The 19035-nt window shown below is 37.8% G+C and overlaps 1 protein-coding gene across 1 annotated transcript; it reads right to left on the bottom strand.

Annotated features, from left to right (window-relative positions):
- Positions 1–498: 498 nt before the first annotated feature.
- Positions 499–13623, bottom strand: LOC140244058 (asparagine synthetase [glutamine-hydrolyzing]-like). Its single transcript, XM_072323707.1, has 6 exons — positions 13609–13623; positions 11084–11230; positions 10476–10566; positions 2569–2754; positions 1136–1228; positions 499–503 (listed from the first exon to the last, which is right to left on the bottom strand). The coding sequence occupies exons 1-6, from the start codon at positions 13621–13623 to the stop codon at positions 499–501; spliced, it is 537 nt and encodes a 178-aa protein (XP_072179808.1).
- Positions 13624–19035: the final 5412 nt, after the last annotated feature.

Raw genomic sequence — 19035 nt, 5'->3', positions numbered from 1 at the left:
CCTTATGCACGAGCTTTTATATTTCCTTTGTTTATTTCGGTATTGCTCATTAGTCTATCTCTTCCGAAGCCGCCGGCTCCGGGCCGCCGCGACCGGTGCCGTCGACCACGGGAGAGTATCTTACTTCGAATGGGCCGGATTTCGTCCGCCCTCCGTTTCCGTGTCGACGTCGAGGAGGACAAGGAAAAATAATTTAGATTATGCATAATGCATGATATGCGTGACGCTGAAGAGCCTAGTGTTTTATATTCACCGAATTCTGCGTACTTGATTCTTCCGGTTATCGAGCGCAGTCGTCGTGCATAATTATTCAGTCATTTTTGATGGACACAAACGCACGATATCTACAGGAATCGTAGAGTATGTGGCCTGCACCTGTGCATTGTATGTACGAGCCTGTGTCGCATACCATACAAGGGAGATTTGTGTACTGGACTCTTTCGACTATCGTGCGCAGTCGTGCATATTCAGCGATTGCACTGGACTCTTTCTCGATCGTCAAGCTGATTGTTCGCAGAGACAATGGACACCAAAGAGTATAGAAGCGCATGTAGTGCGCTATAGAGGGCCTCCTCTCTCGATTTTGCGGAGTACGCTCATAGACAGCTGCAGGCGCCATTTTAGGAAGCAAATTGAGTGATAGAGGCCCCGACAAGACAGGTCGACAGGTGAATTGTGACTGTCAAAGATGTATTGTGTCTATGATAATATAACTGTGAACAACGTGTTATCATTCATTTCATATTCATCCTTATCATAATATGCTATATCTATCTAACAATCATCTTTGCACAGTCAAACACCGTCCTCTCAAGCTACAACACAGGGATCATGGGAGAGTGCAAGTGGTGCATGTAGTAGTCTTGGCGCAGACTCCTTTACGACCAACAAGCGTTTGTGCCTGCAAACTATACCTCCTCCTGGCTAGGACAATGGGGGAAAAAAAAACTGTTTTGCGGGTGTGCAGAACACCATTTTTCTTTTTTCTTTTTTTGCCTAAATAGCGTCGTCTTAGCGTTTCCGTCGCAGATTTAAAGCTCGCTAATCCCGGTGACAGTTTGGCATCGGATTTTGATAGAGGGAAGTCAAGAGAAAAATCGAAAGAGATGTCATGTTGACGAGTTGTTTAACTCACCAGACAGCATGCAGCCAATACGACGGGCGCTCATCAGACGCTTGCGCACAGACTCCTCAAAGAGGGTCCGGATGTTGGCGTGAATGTCTTCCTCTGTTCAAAACGAGAAATTCGAGACTTGAGAAAGGATGCACTTGTAGCAAGACGAAATAACAAAAGTCCATCCCAAAATGTCCTTTTCCGTTAAAATAATGCTAACATTCCAGAGGTGATTGTCCCCATCTTCTGAACTTTAACCTGATATGTCGCGAAGTCAAGTTGAACTGACACATTAATCGATCTATATCTCTTTCATGTCTATTCCTTTTTATATCAACAATGTGTTAGGCAGATCTTATGAATTCACCTGAAAGTACGGTCAGGTAGGTATACTTTGAGTATGAGTAATTAATAAATGCATGGACTAATCAAAGCTGTATGTTAGTAAGTAGCTAGCTCAGTATAACTGACTTCAAGATCGGCTAAACCTAGTCCTCTCATCTACTATTCAAAAGAATAGGTATTTTAAAGGTTCCATCACGATTGAATGCAGAATGCAACCAAAGCCAACGCTCTCTGTGTATTGTTGACCACTTCTGCAGTAGGTCCTCCTTGACAAGTGAAACTTGTTTCATGTCATAGAGCAGGGTTGGTGATATCATTCCCCCTTCTCTCATTTCTCTTCCTTATTTTTCTTCTCTTTCTTCTTCTGCATGTCCATCTTTTCTGTCTCTATCCATCTTTTTACAGCTCTCTCTCTCCCTCTCCTTTTCTATTTATCTGTCTATCCTGTATGTCAAAAAAAAAATACAACTGGGACCTCCACAGTGATTTAACTTTAAAAACTTTAAAAATAGTGAATTAATCCAAATAAGATTTCAGGATATGAAACTATAACTTATTACCCACATCTTACAGAAAACCCCACCCGATTTACTTCAGTGGTCAAATAGAAATGAGGATTTTTGTAGAGCATGTCAGGAATCCCTTCCCTCCAAGTTCTGTCCATTGTGTTCACACGTTAATATGCAGTTCCGAGTGCATCTAAGTGCTAAATTTGGAAGAGTCAGACTCATGACATGCTTTACAAGAATCCACATTTCTCCGTGACCACTTAACCAAACTGAATGGAGTTCTCTGCAAAATATAGCTATGATGTTATATTCTAAGACTCTGAAATAGCATTCAGATAGTTTTATCATAATGGAAATTTTCAGTGCGGAAATCTGATTGTAGTTTTTTTTTTTGGGGGGGGGGACATACTGAATATCCATCTCAAGCCTATTTATTTATTTATCTATTTATTTATTTATTTATTTATTTATTTATTTATTTATTTATTTATTTATTTATTTATGTATTTGTTTGTTTATCTATCTATCTATCTATTTATCTATAGTTATTTCTATATTTCTTCTCACTGTAGGACAAGTAATTGATTACACCTTACTTACCGTCAGGTTGGACACTGCCTTCCACAGACGCCCATTTCGGAGTCTGCCCGATGGTGGTGTACAGGATTCGCTCCAGCGAGGACACCTTCCCGCTGGGGAGGAGGTTGAAAGACTGAACGTGACCCGGAGGAAACTGGCTGATGGTAACCTCGGAGTCGTCGCATCCGTGCATCAAACCCAGCAACCCTGCGGAGACAGAGAAGAAAACTCCTCATAGCACAGACCTCTGATTCCTTCGTTGTACAGTATACGTGAACGTAACATGCAATCACTAGTTTATCTCACATGAATGGTATGCATTGTAAACGCCAACAAAGGACCATGCAGAATTAACCCGTTTAGGACGGTTTGCTTTGGCGAGCGAACACCCCCACAGACGGACAGGTTTTCCAAAATCGAGCCCGAACCGAGGGTTACTAAGGGGGTGTGACTTACGGTCCCGCTTTACCCAATCATCAAATTGCCGTGTATGCGGTGTAGGAATCCGCTTTCTGATTGGATGAATAACGACCGCTCATGAATAATAATATCGGTTCCCTTTGCTATCTGGGTTCGCGCGCGCGGTTTGAACTTCACGTACTGTACGATCGTCAATTTACGTTCCCTCGTCAACTCAAATGAATAGCGTCTTTTATTATTGGGCACCAGGCTATGTCGAGGGTGTCGCAAATTTCTACTACATAATTGTCTTGAATTTACTGATTCATGGAGGCAATCTTTTATGGAAACTGTAATCCGTTGATCACAAGCCTTCAAAGTCTTTCAATGAAAAGCGATCGATCGGAGGATTGTGTACAGGCTTGCGTATTTCCATTTACACGACTGTAAGACACGCCAAGTAAATCTCGTATTGTGGCGATATCAAAGGCACACGAACCCACTCTTGACTTCCTGTTGTTCACAAAATTCCTTACCTTAGCTAGTCAATGAATTTTGGAAACAGAAGGAAGTTTATTCATTGTATACAATATTTGAAAATCTGTTACACCTTGTTTGTCCCCGCTACTTGTATCCAAATACAAAGCTCGCGTGTCTGTAACAAAAGCACGTGGCTTTATTTCAACACTAGGCAAACCATCAACGATGTAATATTACAAGTAGAATTGGTGATACTGATTAATCAAAGTCGAATTTCGTAATAGAATAACGTCCACTTGAGTTTATTTCTTGGTTCTGTTTCAGTAATTCCCATAAAATTGACAAGAGCCTGGAATATGTTCAATATTCAAACAAATCTTTGCATCTTTCTAACTTTCTTTGAGACAAATAAAAATGCATAATCCACGCTTGCGCGATACCTGCCATCCCCTGAAGAAGTCTGTATAAAGAAGTTTGCTTTCTGAAATTATCAATCGTGACTACCTACAAATTTCGATCGTGCGACTTATGATAGGTTTTCATTGGATGCATACAAGATATCACCGAGTGGATTTGTGAGTTTATTATCGGGGTTTGATGCTGCTATTTTTCTGTGCGATCTTACAATTCCTTTACAACTTCGACGTAATGTCGGGAAGATAATGATTATTCACTATGTATCAAGTGAAATGAGATTTCACACAGTGATACAAGACATATATTTAATTATTATAAAAAGTAATCACCAACCTAAATGAGTATCGTTATTTCTTACATAGAAAAAAAAAACAAAACAAAACAACTAAGAATAAAACACCGGTCCTGTTTAAGCCAGTTGACAGAACATGTATGAGCTCTTCAGATGAAACAGGGGAGTCTATACGATGAGAAGAGAAAAAGGAGAGAAAAATAGGCTGGTCATCTAAATTTTGTTTGATTGACGGTAGATAATCTGAAAAGATTTTTCAAACGCAATGTAAAATTATACAAGATGAGGTTTGCCTACAACCTGTGTTTTGGTAATATCTTTCTACGTTTTATATAATACATATGTATATGTATATATGCATATATATATATATATATATATATATATATATATATACATATATAAATTTTATGGGCAGAGTATCTTGGAGAAGCGATCATCACCATCAATGATAATATTCAGTCTACAGGTTTGTATATGGGAATGAAGAAGGGGATAGCTGGAAAGGAAAGTGATGAGATGTAATGAGATAAAATGAAGGAACACTAAATGAGACAAATGTATTACAAAGGAAGAGCAAAACGGCAAAAAAGGGCAAAAGGGTACAACATTATGCAAAGATTTTGCAGTCATTTTTTGTGTACGTTTGCCTTCCAATTTCGTAGTTACGTAATTCAGAATAGCCAACAAAAAAAAAGAAAAAAAGATAGCGCCATGAAGATGTTCATTCAACCTCGTTTGCCTTTCACTATGTCCTATCACTTCAAAAAATGTAGCGTTAGCACAATTCAAATTAGAATTCCCATCGAGAATTCAGATTCGCATCAATGTGAGAGAGTATCTTTTCAGACAGGGTCGCAGGTGAGCATTTCCGAGTTCGTCGGAGAAGTTCATTCATATTAGAAACAAAAAGGTTGACCACCCGCCAGCTGAGAGAAGAAGACGACATGACCATGGGAGAACGGCGAGCACATGTCACACAATCTTGAAGGTCTAAAATCATTACATCACTTCAGAAAATAACGAAAAGATGATATGTCTGTTGAAATAAACGACATTTCTCCCGACATTCTTCGATCTCTCATAACAGACGGTTAATTTTGCTGAAATGATCTTCTCTTATGTCATGAGTGTAAATCAATATTATTTTGTTTTATTGTGTATACCAGTCATCGCCCGGTAAAAGACAGAAAATGAAGTACTATTCTCATTCAATAAGCATAATGTATAAAGGAAACGAGCATTTGCTGCAATCGTTTATGAATATGAAAATGCTTCAATGCGATTTCACGAAGTCTAAAGGAATGAATGCAAGAAGGTCTACGTAAATACAGAGATGTATAATACAATTATTATAAAAAAAAAAATACGCAGCCACGATAAGTGCATAAACCACTTCAATAACAGCATGAAAACATTTGATCACATCAATATATGAGATGGACAAGAACATTTCATGCTTTTATTGCTCGAAATTCCTTGCTCCTAAACAAAGTAGAGTGTTCAATTGAAGCGACGTGTTATCACATCTCCGTCTCTGGCAAAACTGAATCATCACTTCGCAAATTTGGTGTGCTTTCTACAAGTTTACATAAACAAAGTTTATTTTTTTAGGCATGAGTTACCATATTCTACTGATTATAAATCGATTGAGCTACAAAACGGTAGTGCGTTGCTAAAACCATTATAACTCAATGATCGCGAAATCATTTGACTTGTGAACTTCCGAAAGAGATGGACTGAAAAACCCAGACTTCTAAACGTATGAATAATTGACAGAGCGACTATAACCGAAAATTAGCATATTATGTAGAATTCATACAAAACTAGAACCAAAAAAGACTAAACAGTCAACATCGCCATTGTCGGTATCGTCGTAATATGGGATGTAATTTTATTTTGACTGCCTCTTTGAAATGCTGCAAACATCAAATACTGAACATCATAATTTTTATTTGTGAATTCTAAGCGTATGAGAGAGAGAGAAAAAAAAAAGACAACTTCTGCCGTATGTCTTGTTTCTCGCTTTATTGCAGCGTATGTGGGTACCCGGTAGGATGAGAAAGCTTATGTTGGTTTATCAGCATGTGCGCGCCTGTAAAATGGCTGCGACTGGCTGGAATGCTCCCCAGGGAGTGGAGAATGAGCACTGTTAGTGCTGGTTGGAACTAATGTATCCAGTGACCGGGGTAATAATAGTCTGTAAAGCGCATTGAAACCCTGAAGTGTGTGAAATGCGCTATATAAAAACCAGATATTATTATTATTATTATATGTCATTGTCGAAGTTTAAATTCTGTAATACCGTCATGTTCGTAACAAGTACATGAGAACTTGCACATTGGATTTTCAACAACCATAAAATCATTGGGGTCCGTAAAAGCGGTTACGTAATACATACGAAGCACATCACTATAGTGCATTCTATGGACCGGTGCAGAATAAAGAGACTGTCTGTAATCGGCCTTTGAACTTCTCTATTATGCTCATAATCCCCGACTTTTCGGATGGCGTCTACGAGTGCGTCTTAGGAATGTTTTTGTATCAACATCCTGTCTATTCAAGGAGGTACAATGTAACCTGATACTCTGGCCACCTGGTGTATTCAAAGTGTTCTTGCCTATAACACGCGCACATGTTACGCTGTGTTTCACCATGATGAATGTAATTGTAAGACCCCATAGTGGCAATATCGGCTCTTGCATTGTATGAAAATGATGACTATTATACAGTATATCCTCTATTTGGTTCGTTGGCCGAGTAGATTTTTTGAACGATCTTATAACATAATCACGCTGTCATTCATAAGTATGAGAGAGAGAAAAAAAGCTTCAAGCAACATCGAAGTTGAGTTTCTCAAACCAATCTTCCATTTGAGTTTGTTTCTTGGTTTTGTTTCAAAAATTTTCATAATGTTGACAAGAGCCTGATGGGATGTTCAATATTCAGATAAATCGTTGCATCTTTCTTGCAATCTTTGACAGCTAATGGTGACTAAACCTGCGAACTCCATGCATTTTTGTATAAAGACGTTTGCTTTGTGAAATTATCCATCATGACTGCCTCCAGATTTCGACCATAATTATATGACTTAGGTTTCCATGAGATGAATAAAGGAGATCAACGAGCGCATTTATTACGAGCTACAATTATTACATCACTTCAGAAAATAAGGAAAAGACGATATTTTTGTTGAAATAAACGACATTTCTCCCGGCATTCTTTGATATCTCATAACAGACGGCTAATTTTGCTGAAATGATCTTCTCTTATGTCATGAGTGTAAATCAATATTTTTTCTTATTGTGTATACCAGTCATCCCCCGATAAAAGACAAAAACAAAAATGAAGTACTAACAATCTCATTCAATAAGCATAATGTATAAAGGAAACGAGCATTTGCTGCAATCGTTTATGAATATGAAAATGCTTCAATGCGACTTCACGAAGTCTAATGGAATGAATGAATGTAGGCATACCTAAATGCAGAGATATACGTAGACATAAAAAAAAAATACACAGGCACGAAAAGTGCATAAATTACTTCAATAGCAACATGAAAAAAATTTGATTACATCGATAAACATGAGATAAGACAAGAAAATTAATTTCATGTTTTTATTGCCCGAAATACCTTGCTCCTAAACAAAGTGTTCAATTGAAGCGATGTGGTTATCACATCTCCGTCTCTCGCAAAATTGAATCACCACTTCGCAAATGTGGAGCGCTTTCTACAAAGAAAAAAAAAAAGAAAAATCGGTGTGTTTTTTTTTTCGGTATAAGTTGTCATATTTGACTGATTATAAATGGATTGAACTCAATGATCGAAAAAAAAAAATGACTCGTGAACTTACGAAAGAAGTGGACTGAAAACACCTCAGACTTCTAAATGTATAAGTAATTGACAGAGCGACTATAGCCGAATATTAGCATATTATGAGGAATTCATACAGAACTAGAACAAAAAAGACTAAACAGTCGACATCACCATCTTCGGTATCATCGAAATATGGGATATTATTTTATTTTGACTGCTTCTTTGAAATGCTGCAAACATCAAATACCGAACATCATAATTATATCTACAATTTTTTGGCGAATGCTAAGCGTATGAGAGAAAAAAAAATGCCATATGTCTTGTTTACTCGCTTTATTGCAGCGTATTTCGTTGTCGAAGTTTAAATTCTATACATTATGTTGGTTACAACACATGAGAACTTGCACATTCGCTTCTCAACAACCATAAAATCATTGGGGTCCGTAAAAGTGGTTACGTAATACATACGAAGCACATCACTATAATGCATTCTATGGACCGGTGCAGAAAAAAGAGACTGTCTGTAATCGGCCTTTGAACTTCTCTATTATGCTCATAATCCCCGACTTTTCAGATGGCGTCTACGAGTGCGTCTTAGGAATGTTTTTGTATCAACATCCTGTCTATTCAAGGAGGTACAATGTAACCTGATACTCTGGCCACCTGGTCTATTCAATTTATATGAATTTACGACTTCAATGAAGTAGCACAATCGACTGCGTTGTTTGTATGCAGTACATCCCCTACTCGGTTTGTTCTTGGCCAAGTGGTTTCTTTTTTTTTTACGATTTTATAACATAATCAGAATATTATTCATGACGGTAAAACTCTTCAAACAACTACAAGTAATAACATCGCTGTCATGATAACAAACAGACACAAAAACATTCACACACATCACATGCATGCAGGGACACGCAAAAGATTTACTTTTGAATTTATTCAATTCGCCGAGTTTTGGCAAATCCCAGGACTCGGCAGCGGAAGAAGAAGGCCAACACTTCATGCCAATAATGGTAAGCAGGTTGTCATGCCGAGATGGCTTTCATAGAAGATCCATAAGTACGACATTGCATTCCTGATATAACACGAAGTAGTATGCTATTTACTTTATCATGTAAATGTGTGCTAATAAGGTAGGTGCGAGCACGCAACGGTCTTGACCGCCGCACGCACGCTTTTCACTTGAGTGTGACAATTTGCATACCGATGCAAATGAGATCGCCAGAGCGTGCGGCTGGTCGCTCGTCATTGGTCAGTTTCCCGACCGTTGCGAAGGTCTGAATGTCGTGAAAATTGCACTCATGTTTGTCAATATTTTGCTTGTTTATAGACATAAGATATGACCAATCATCACAAAATGTTCACAGATGGCAACTTTGATGTATGTAGTCCCACAAAATATAAATCATTTTCAACATAGGCATCGTATTGTTGGTGAAATTCTAAATTTAAAAATGCGTGTTCATTTCACTCTCTCAGCCCGAGTATACTCGGGACCAGTCCACAGCCTGGAAAACGTCAGCCCGAGTATACTCGGGACACGTCCTAAACGGGTTAAGATCATAAAACTTATAAGGTAGTTATTCTACATTTAAAAAAAAAAAAAAAATATATATATATATATATATATATATATATATATATATATTATAATAATATACACAGTGTTCATGAAAAAAAAAAAAGAAGAAATCCATGTGCATAATGCCGGGATACATATAAGTCTTTTAACATAGATATTTTTGTCTGATGAAAAGAAAAGAAAATCTAAAACATACTGCAACATTACTGTAGAAATATCCATGAGAGAATCAAAGAAAAGGAACATAGACTATTGCACTGGTTACCAAAAGTGTCAATGCTAGAATATAGTTTTGGTAATTTTATTAAGAAAAATCTTCACAAAATTTCTGATTTTGATTCAAATGAGCAAATGAGAGAACGAATATGTTGTATCATTTGCATCAAATTATTGTAGTCTTTTAATAATCATGCAACCCGAAATCAGTTATGCTCTGTGAACCAAGGAGGTGCTTCTTTCATGGTTGAACACGTTGAAAGAATTCATACATTCACATGTACTGATTTTAAAGCATGATTTTCTTTACTGCTTTGCACGCAAACCGATATAACTGTTTTGATGAAATAACACCATCATTTTCTATGTGTGATTGTAACTGATATCTTGATAAAAAAATAATCTGAAATCTTGGAATGCGATAATTTTTATGATGTGTCTCATTTTGATGAAACTTCTCCTATAAAGTGATCTCACTGATCTCACTGTACATACATCATCAAAGTCAACTTCAACATGATGTTGCATTCCAATCTGAAAGCACAAGAAGACATGTTTGTACCCTACGGAGGGTGTTGTTTAGAATTACGCAGCGTTGATCCCAATGGAAGCAGAAGCCCGAATCCTTGATCTTACGGTTTTATGTGCAAAGAAGCTCGGGATTCTTTAGGTTGCATCTGATTCTTAGCTCTTTGCGCAGACATCCATGCAGGTCTCAGTACCTTTAGCCTCGGAGCAGATGGCAAGGAACCCGTCATCCTTCAGCAAAGTGAACATAGGCCTGACTCCGTTGGTATCACGAGCAATATGTACCTGGCGCCATCACAGAAAAAAAATGTACAAAATAATATTGTTTCAACGTAACGCTATTGACCTTTGACTTTGTCGTACTTCACCAATATTCAAACATGACTGATATCTTTACCTTATGTGTGATGTAGTTTAATTGGTAATAATAATATAACTCCAAGCTGTGGAAAGATATCGAGATTACACCAATACAATGCCATCGCAGATAACGTGGACAATGGAAAGGCGACCCATAAGTATTGCTTGCGATATGCAGATGAGGCAAAAACATAATAGATTTTATCAACTTCGGAACTCATTTACGGTGAATAGGACCATCAGTGATGCCTTTGTGCAATTATAAATCATTCGATCTGCTGCACTGAATTAACAGATTATAACAGGATCTTATATTTGACATAATATATAAAAAATATATATAGATAGCTTTATAATTGCTATATAGAGAGATGAAGTGCCCCCGCTATGGAACGATCTTAACCCTTTGGACATGCTTTGCACGATTCACTATTGCACTGACCTTCCTAGCGGCCGTGTCAACGATGCAGAAGGCAAAGACGCCGTCGCACATGCTGGCGGCGTACTCCACGCCAGCTCGGGCGTAGAGGTGGAGGATCGCCTCACCATCCATGTTGGTCTCATAAGGGAAGTTGAAGGCATCGCCGACCTGTGTGATTTGGTTATGACCACGCAAACAAACAAAATTATAAACAAAGTGCGGATAATGTTGCTGCCTGAATGTTTACTTCGTTGTACGGAATTTCGTTATAACAGAACTAACGGGAGTGCAATGTCGTACATACTGAGGTAGTTTGTCTTTGTTCATTGCCAAGATTATGATCTGAACATCTGCGACATGCGACACAGGACATAGAATAGAGGACTCTTGGGGTCATCCCTCGAGACCGGCACTCATGAGTCATACAGCCCACGAGTTCGACGTAAAAAAAAACCCAACAACAACAACAACAACAACAACAACAACAACAAAACAACAACAACAACAACAACAACAACAACAAAAAACCCACCCAAAAACAAATAAGGCCCATGAGTTCGCCATTAGGTAAAAACAATCCACGTGTCCGACAATGCAACACGGAGCTTAATGTCTCGTGGGCCTTGTTTGTTTAATGTCGAACTCATGGGCCGTAAGATTCGTGACATGACGTGCACCCGACTCTCGGACCTCCAAACTGACATATATGTACATCATTATCTACCTCTGGCCTTAAGAATATTTCATAGCGCTATACATTTTTTTTTTTATTTGTCATCTCTATCCTCACAGCGTCATGTAACAGCTAGCCCTTTAGGAATTCTACAGTGTGAACAATATTGTGAAGGCACGAATATGTACCGAGTTGCCACGGAGAAAGTGCAGCACATGGAATAATCTAAATCTTGAAGGAAAGCCATAACTCAAGAACAGATTGTCTAATTTTCCTAGAATTAAATCAACTGAATTTTAAACTTTCCCTTTGCATGTCACTAATCGTGGGGCTGAGACGAGCTATGAAACCATAACGCCTGACAATGTTGTACTTTTTTTCTAATTTGCTTGCTTGTTTTGTTTGTTTTTGTTTATTTTACTCTCCACACCTTCTTGTAGTTGTAGATCTCGCCGTTGTAAGACAGAGGTTAGGGAATCGCTGAATTCTCAAGGGCTGCATGCCAAACACGTTCCCTACGACAGCCAGCCGATGGAACCCGAGGCAGCAGTTGTTGAACTCCAGCAAATTCTCTACGCGGAAGGCGTCGCGTCGGGCCCGCGGTGGGCTATCCAAATGGCGCAGCCAATCTGCTTGTACACATCAACTTCGCTGCCGAAAATTGCCCAACTGCCGCACATCTTGGATCGCGTGAGTTGATTTGAACTGTGAGAACAAAGTTAAGAATGCAATCTTTAGAACGTGATGTGATTTCTCGTATCTTTTTTTTTTTCCTCCTGCCGATCAATTTTGAGACGTCGTATGTTCTGTATGAATTGCACATCAACTTGTTTTTATAACACAGTATTTTCATTGCGAAATAGCTTCGTGCAATCTTTGTGCATTTCCTCAAATGTGTGTATAAATATGAGATACGTGTATGATGAGTTAATAGATTTCTAGTAAAGATTTAAGACTGGCGTTTGAATCGAACAATGAGAAACATTGTCACCATCTTTGATTACATTCTTTTTTTTCTCTCTCTCTATCGCTTGCAGAGCCTATGGGAAGGGGTCGCCAAGTCATATAATTTTCATTTTAGTTTGCCTTTTCCCATATTTCCCATATACTGATCACAGATACAAAAGATCAGTGGCTGATGGGCTTTCTAGAAATTCTGTGATGCGCAAGGCTGTCCGTGTAAAAGTGTGATTCAATAGTCAGGCAGGGCCACGGACAGTTTGGGATCTACTCCTATTATTGGTATAGGTCTAACATAGAATGCAAAAAAGTGTTGATCCCCCATCTAATCGGGCGAAGGACTCCCCATGGATGACAGCCCAGGCAGGGACATCTACTCTTGAACAGGTTTTGTTTGAGAGCATGTCCTGATGTAAGCCATCCCTATGTCACTGATCTTTCCACTTTGCCACTTGCGCCTAATAGCCTATAAAGGCATGGGGCCAAATTTACCAAAATATGTGGAAATATTATAGGATTCTCTCTTACATTCGATAAAGGAATTCTTCATAATGAATCTGAGTTGGGGTTTATCCAGGTCTCAGGCCTAGTCTGAGTCAGATAAGAAGTTTTCAGTCCCCGTGAGGGAGTCTTCCCTTGTCCAGACCTGATTTTCCTATGAGGCAAAAACGTCCGTGAGGCAAATGACTCAACATTGTTGACCATTGGCCTGTTTGGTTGTTCTATAATGAATCTTGAAGAAAGGGTTCCATGATGCAACAAACAGAGGAAAGGGATCTATTACTCTGCTTTCTTGCAGTATTTGGGCTTAGATACCAAGATCCTGGCACTAGAAGTGACAAGTTTACGTGTGCATTTAATCCTACGTTCTTTTCACCAGCCTTGGCGATAGCCTTACAGGTTCAGAATTTACCACTTGGGGAGCCATGTTGATTGAATCTTTCCCTGTTTGGAAAGTAGATCAACTCCAGTGAGCCATTCCTCTTCTGTGTCTACAGGAGCAATTAACATAGACATGTTCAAATTGAGTATGGCTCCCAACCGTCACTTCTTCAGGGCCCACTACTATTATTTTCATTATCCCTGCCTGCCTCAGTGTTAAAAAGTTACCGTAGCCTACAGAACCCTATGGGCCCACCGTCAGAGGCTTGCAGGTGATCAATACGCGAGACCGACGTCTCTATACTCTGTACACCATTTCCTAATACCTCATTTTGCGTCACAGAAAACTCCATTTTGTTTTCCTTCAGCTGTGACACAACCATTTACCTTCCTTGTGTGACCCTGGTGGCATTGATAGGGTAGTGGTATGGGTGTTTGAGGTAATCCTCATATATAATCCATTCCATACTGAATTCTGAAATGCCCATAGACTAATACGCAGGCCATCAGGTTCCTGTACGGAATGGGTTAAAATCCTATAGATACTGCCCCAAAGAGAGAATGGTGACCACGCGACAGATGCTGGAAGTTTCGTATGTTATGTCACTGGCCTCACTTTTCTATGTTATATTACCGTCATACGCAAAAGCAAATTCCGTTTGTCATTACAAACTTTGTCACTTTGACCCATCACACAAAAAACGTAATTCCATTCATTGATCACATTAGGACAATTAAACACAGGCTTCGGCCAACCGCTCAAAAGATCACATTGCTACTAACCTTTCATAGAAATGTAAACGAAAATAACATGCGACCAGCTGATTGGGTTCAAGTTTCGGTCCCCGGGGATCGGTTGACCATTCAGACGCACGGTGGCAACTCGTACCCGGCGAGATGTGGAGAAAATAATATCCCTCTATGTCCACTGTATTGGCAGCTGGAACCGCCTGCAGAAATAAGAGCTCTTTTGGGGGATTCTGTACCTTGGTATTGAATTGATAGTTGTGGGATTTGCGATCAAAACAAAATTTCTTTAGGCTCGTCGCGAAGTGCCGTCCTATCGAGAGTATAGGCGCTAATATATAAGTAATACAATACACAGTGACGCGTAAACACCCGAATTCACAATCTAAAGGCAAATTTTTTCTACAAAACCATAAGTATGCCCGTGTAACAATCACACTGGCCAGGTCACGGAGGACTGGTTAAGTTCTATCCAAGGGAAACTAGTTGGCATGGTTACTATTGATGTGCGAAAAGTATTTGATACAGTTGATCACTCTGTACTCCATTGGTATGTGTCCTCTAGCCTGTGAATGGTTAAGGGATTGAGTGGTCACTTTCAGTGCACCGAAGTTAATGCAGTTAAATCCCAACCTTTCAAAATAAAATATTGTATAGTTTAATGTATAGCAAAGGGACGTTATTTTCTTTTGGTTTTGCAGGAGATAATCATAATATACATTTTGTTATTCTGAGGTTTGGACTACTGAACATTTGTTTCTCAATTGTGAGAAATTAACCAGGTTTGGAAATTGTGTAGTCAATTGTGTAGCCCTTCTGCGTTATTCATTGCATCACTTATGTTCTGTTGTACATTGTAAAGGCAATGAAGAAACTCACCTTGTTAGCACTTAATGTTTATGTATATCCATTTATATGTATGGTTCCAACAATGTATATGATATATGTGTATGTATCTGCATAAGCAATGATATAATGCAGGAACCAATAAATCAAATCAAATCAAATCAAAGTTTTTGTTTGGCAATCTTTTCATGTCGATGTTAAAACGCAGGTTATTGGAAAAGGGCAATTCATAAACCATTTAATATCATTGACAAAATGGATGATAGTTGTATTTTCTTAAGGAAAAGAACAGGTCCCATTAATAAGGGAAGTTATTTTTGCATGATTGTTGTATGGTTGATTGCATTTGGTGATCAGGCTCTGTGTTTATTTCTTTGTACGTGTGTGTATGTTTGTGTTTGTTTGTAAGTGCTTATATATCTACTTGTATATATGTGCTTGAGTGAGGTATACCTGGGGTGTGCCTACAGTGTGGGAACAGTGTTGGTGAGGTGAGCGATGGAGGGGTAGAGTTCTGTAGACTGGTATGGCTTATGCACAGCCATTGATTATGTAAATTTTGGATTATTGTACGAATAAGTGTCATACATGTATATTTATAGGCTTTTTGTTGACCCCTTATCAATAATTGATTCCATCGTTTGAAAATTACATTACTGCTGTGACGAGTATAATGAATGCATTTAATGGGTTTTATATTTTTTTGTAATGTATATTGTATACTGTATCTGTCTCAAGATATATTATTATAAATTGATAACAATAATAATAATAATACATACAATTTCTATAGCGCCGTTCTCCACTTTGATTAAATGCTCAAGGCGCTTTACATCAAAGCAAACAGACTGAAGATACAAGTACATCACCGTAATAGAAGAAGATGAAGAAGCAGAAGAAAGAAAAAGACATGAAAGTCTGTCTTCAAAAGACACTGGTCTTCAAAATGCACTGCTAAACAAATAGGATTTTAAATTACTCCTGAAAGATGATATGGAGTATACAGTGTTGGTCCAGCGTGAGCGAAAGCTCGTTCCCCCCAAGATATCATATATTATATTAATATTATATATATATATATATATATATTATATATCTCAAGAGTAAAAACAGTCGTATAAAGACACCGCAGAAGGACTGACGTTTCGGTCAAAGACCTTTATCAAAGTAAGTCTGAACATAAAGAAAATAGATGCAAGAAACATCTAGCTTTTTTTAATGTTCAGACTTACTTTGATAAAGGTCTTTGACCGAAACGTCAGTCCAATATTGTGCCTCCTGTGGTGTTTTTATACGACTGTTTTTACTCTTGATATCTATTTATCACACACCGACGCAGAACTTTCATATATGTATATATATATATATATATATATATATATATATATATATATATAGGTTATATATATATATATATATATATATATATATATATAGGTTATATATATATATATATATATATATATATATATATATATATATAAGTATTATATATTACATACATAACAAAATGTAATATGGTTTCGTTGACCCATTATCATTAATTGATTGCATTATTCAGTTATTATTTTTGGATGAATTTATGAATGCAATTACTTTGTAATGTACTCTAATTAGAAATCTGACACAATGACAGTCCCAAGAATTGTTTTTGTAATATTTTATAATGTGCTGGAAATGTCACGCAGCTACCACACAATAATTGAATGTTCAATTACAATTAAGTATGGATGATGGAATCGAAATAAAATATTGTTTGAAAAATCTTTGAAAAAAAAAATGAATGTGAGGTGTGGCGTATTCACCACAGGAGTCTAATCTATGTTCACTTATGTTAATAGTTCATATTAATTACTTAATGATTTACTAACCACGGATGATACATGTATTCATTTTTCTGGAGAAAGAATTAATCAAATTGAAGCAAAACTTAATGCAGATTTTGAAAATGATAAATATCCAAATGGCTGAAGTGTAATCATCTAGGTTAAGTTAAAAAAAAATACAAAACTATGATTCAATTCAATTCAAATATCCACCATGATAACTGGATCATACAAACGATTTTAAAAGAAAAATCAATATTTCAATAATATCACAATCATCAAATAGGCATCTTGTTGCAAATATCTTGGCGCTTATGTTGATCAATTCCTTTACATTGATCATTTGTGTAAAAGTCCAAAAAATGTACAATGTATTTGTGGAAAACAGCTCTTTTATTTTTGAAGATATTGCCACTTTGTTCTAGAAATCAGTCATTTACAGTAAGCTGGATTATTTCAATGTCGTATGGAAGAAACACTAAGAAATATCATGTTAAAAGACTTCGAATTCTTCAAAATAGATCACTGCGTACTGTACTAAACATAAATTTAACACAGGCTGTAGTTTCCCTACAACTGAACGTCTATCCACAATATTATCCATTGATATGAAGGCCTATAGTTTCGCTCTTCTTTATAGTTCTATTTTGTATTCTCTATCGTGAGATTCTTAGATCTTGGAGTCAAAAGGGGCCTTAGCTTTCGATCCTCGTTGTTCGTCAGAGGCAAAATGACAAACAGGCAGGGACAGCAATCACATAGATTAAGGACTTCACACAACAAGAACCGTTAGGGACAGGCTGGGTACACTGAACAAAGGAAACAAAGGAGGGGGTGGGAGGTCACGGGCAAGGAGCCGAACAGGTAAAGGGAGGGGGATTAGAGCAGGAGGGCGGACAGACAAAAGGCAGAGGAGGGTCAGTGATGATCCTGAGGACCATGGGGGCAACCATTGAAGGAAAAGGATGAATAGGGAGGCAACATCAAAAAAGATAAGGAACAAATTACAAAAGGGATGTGTGATTGCTTTCCCTGCCTGTTTGTCATTTTGCCTCTGAAAAATATTCTGCCAGGATAGAAAGCTAAGGCCCCTTTTGACTCCATTTTCCTCCATTGGCTCGCCACTATTGGATAAGCAGTTTTCAGCAGTTTTTTTTTTTTTTTTGCTACACTACTGTCCTTAGATCTTAGTTGGCTGTATTATGGGGGGGGGGGGCAAAATTTAGATTTGGAAGATCTTTGCGAGAGAGCGGAAAATCCCTCCCCCACACGAAGGAGATTTTGCATTTTCAGACCTGAAATTCAGTGATTTGATATGGTACACACTTTTGGTGAAAACTTTAGAGGTTTTTTATTTTTATCAAACTAATAAGGAAGATAGGTATTCACAAATATGTGAACGACTAAATTGGGGGATACAGCTCTTCATTCGCATGTGGGTTATCACAGCTTCATAATTTGCCCGTACGCGTAGATTTTTTCGGCAAAACTCGAGTCTCCAGAAGCTTGGCCTTGGGCTTCCTTGTACCTTGTACTGAGTTACACACGCCACCACTGTGTTTGAACTGCTCATTTATGGTTATTATTATTAACAAGACTCGTTGAACACTTAGGAAACATGTACATAAAGAAAGAACACCGTATAAACAATAGTTTATCACAAATAATGATAATGTAAAGCACTTACCTGGCGATCAACAGGTAGTAACGTTCTGCTACGTTTAAAGGCTTCCTCTGATTTGGTGTCCAGTTAATACGGTCACTAACGGACAGTGGTTCAATAATACGGTATGGCAAGGAAATAAATTGTTACTATTGCGCGCTTGAACTCGAACTTTGAACTGTTATTCATTCCTTTCTGACGACTCCTTCCGGAGTGTAAGAAACACCCGAAAACCGGGTATAATTTAATGAGATTTTAATGATAAAACAACTAATATAAACAAGAATGATAAGGAGAAAATGACAGTTCAAAAAATAAGACATACATTATAACATATTTACAATATTCCATGTCGTACATGCATGTAAATATAACA

The sequence above is a fragment of the Diadema setosum genome, chromosome 20 (genome assembly GCF_964275005.1).
Source record: "Diadema setosum chromosome 20, eeDiaSeto1, whole genome shotgun sequence".
Lineage (NCBI taxonomy): Eukaryota > Metazoa > Echinodermata > Echinoidea > Diadematoida > Diadematidae > Diadema > Diadema setosum.
The sequence above is the reverse complement of the archived record's forward strand: the minus strand, read 5'-3'. Positions and strand labels throughout refer to the sequence as shown.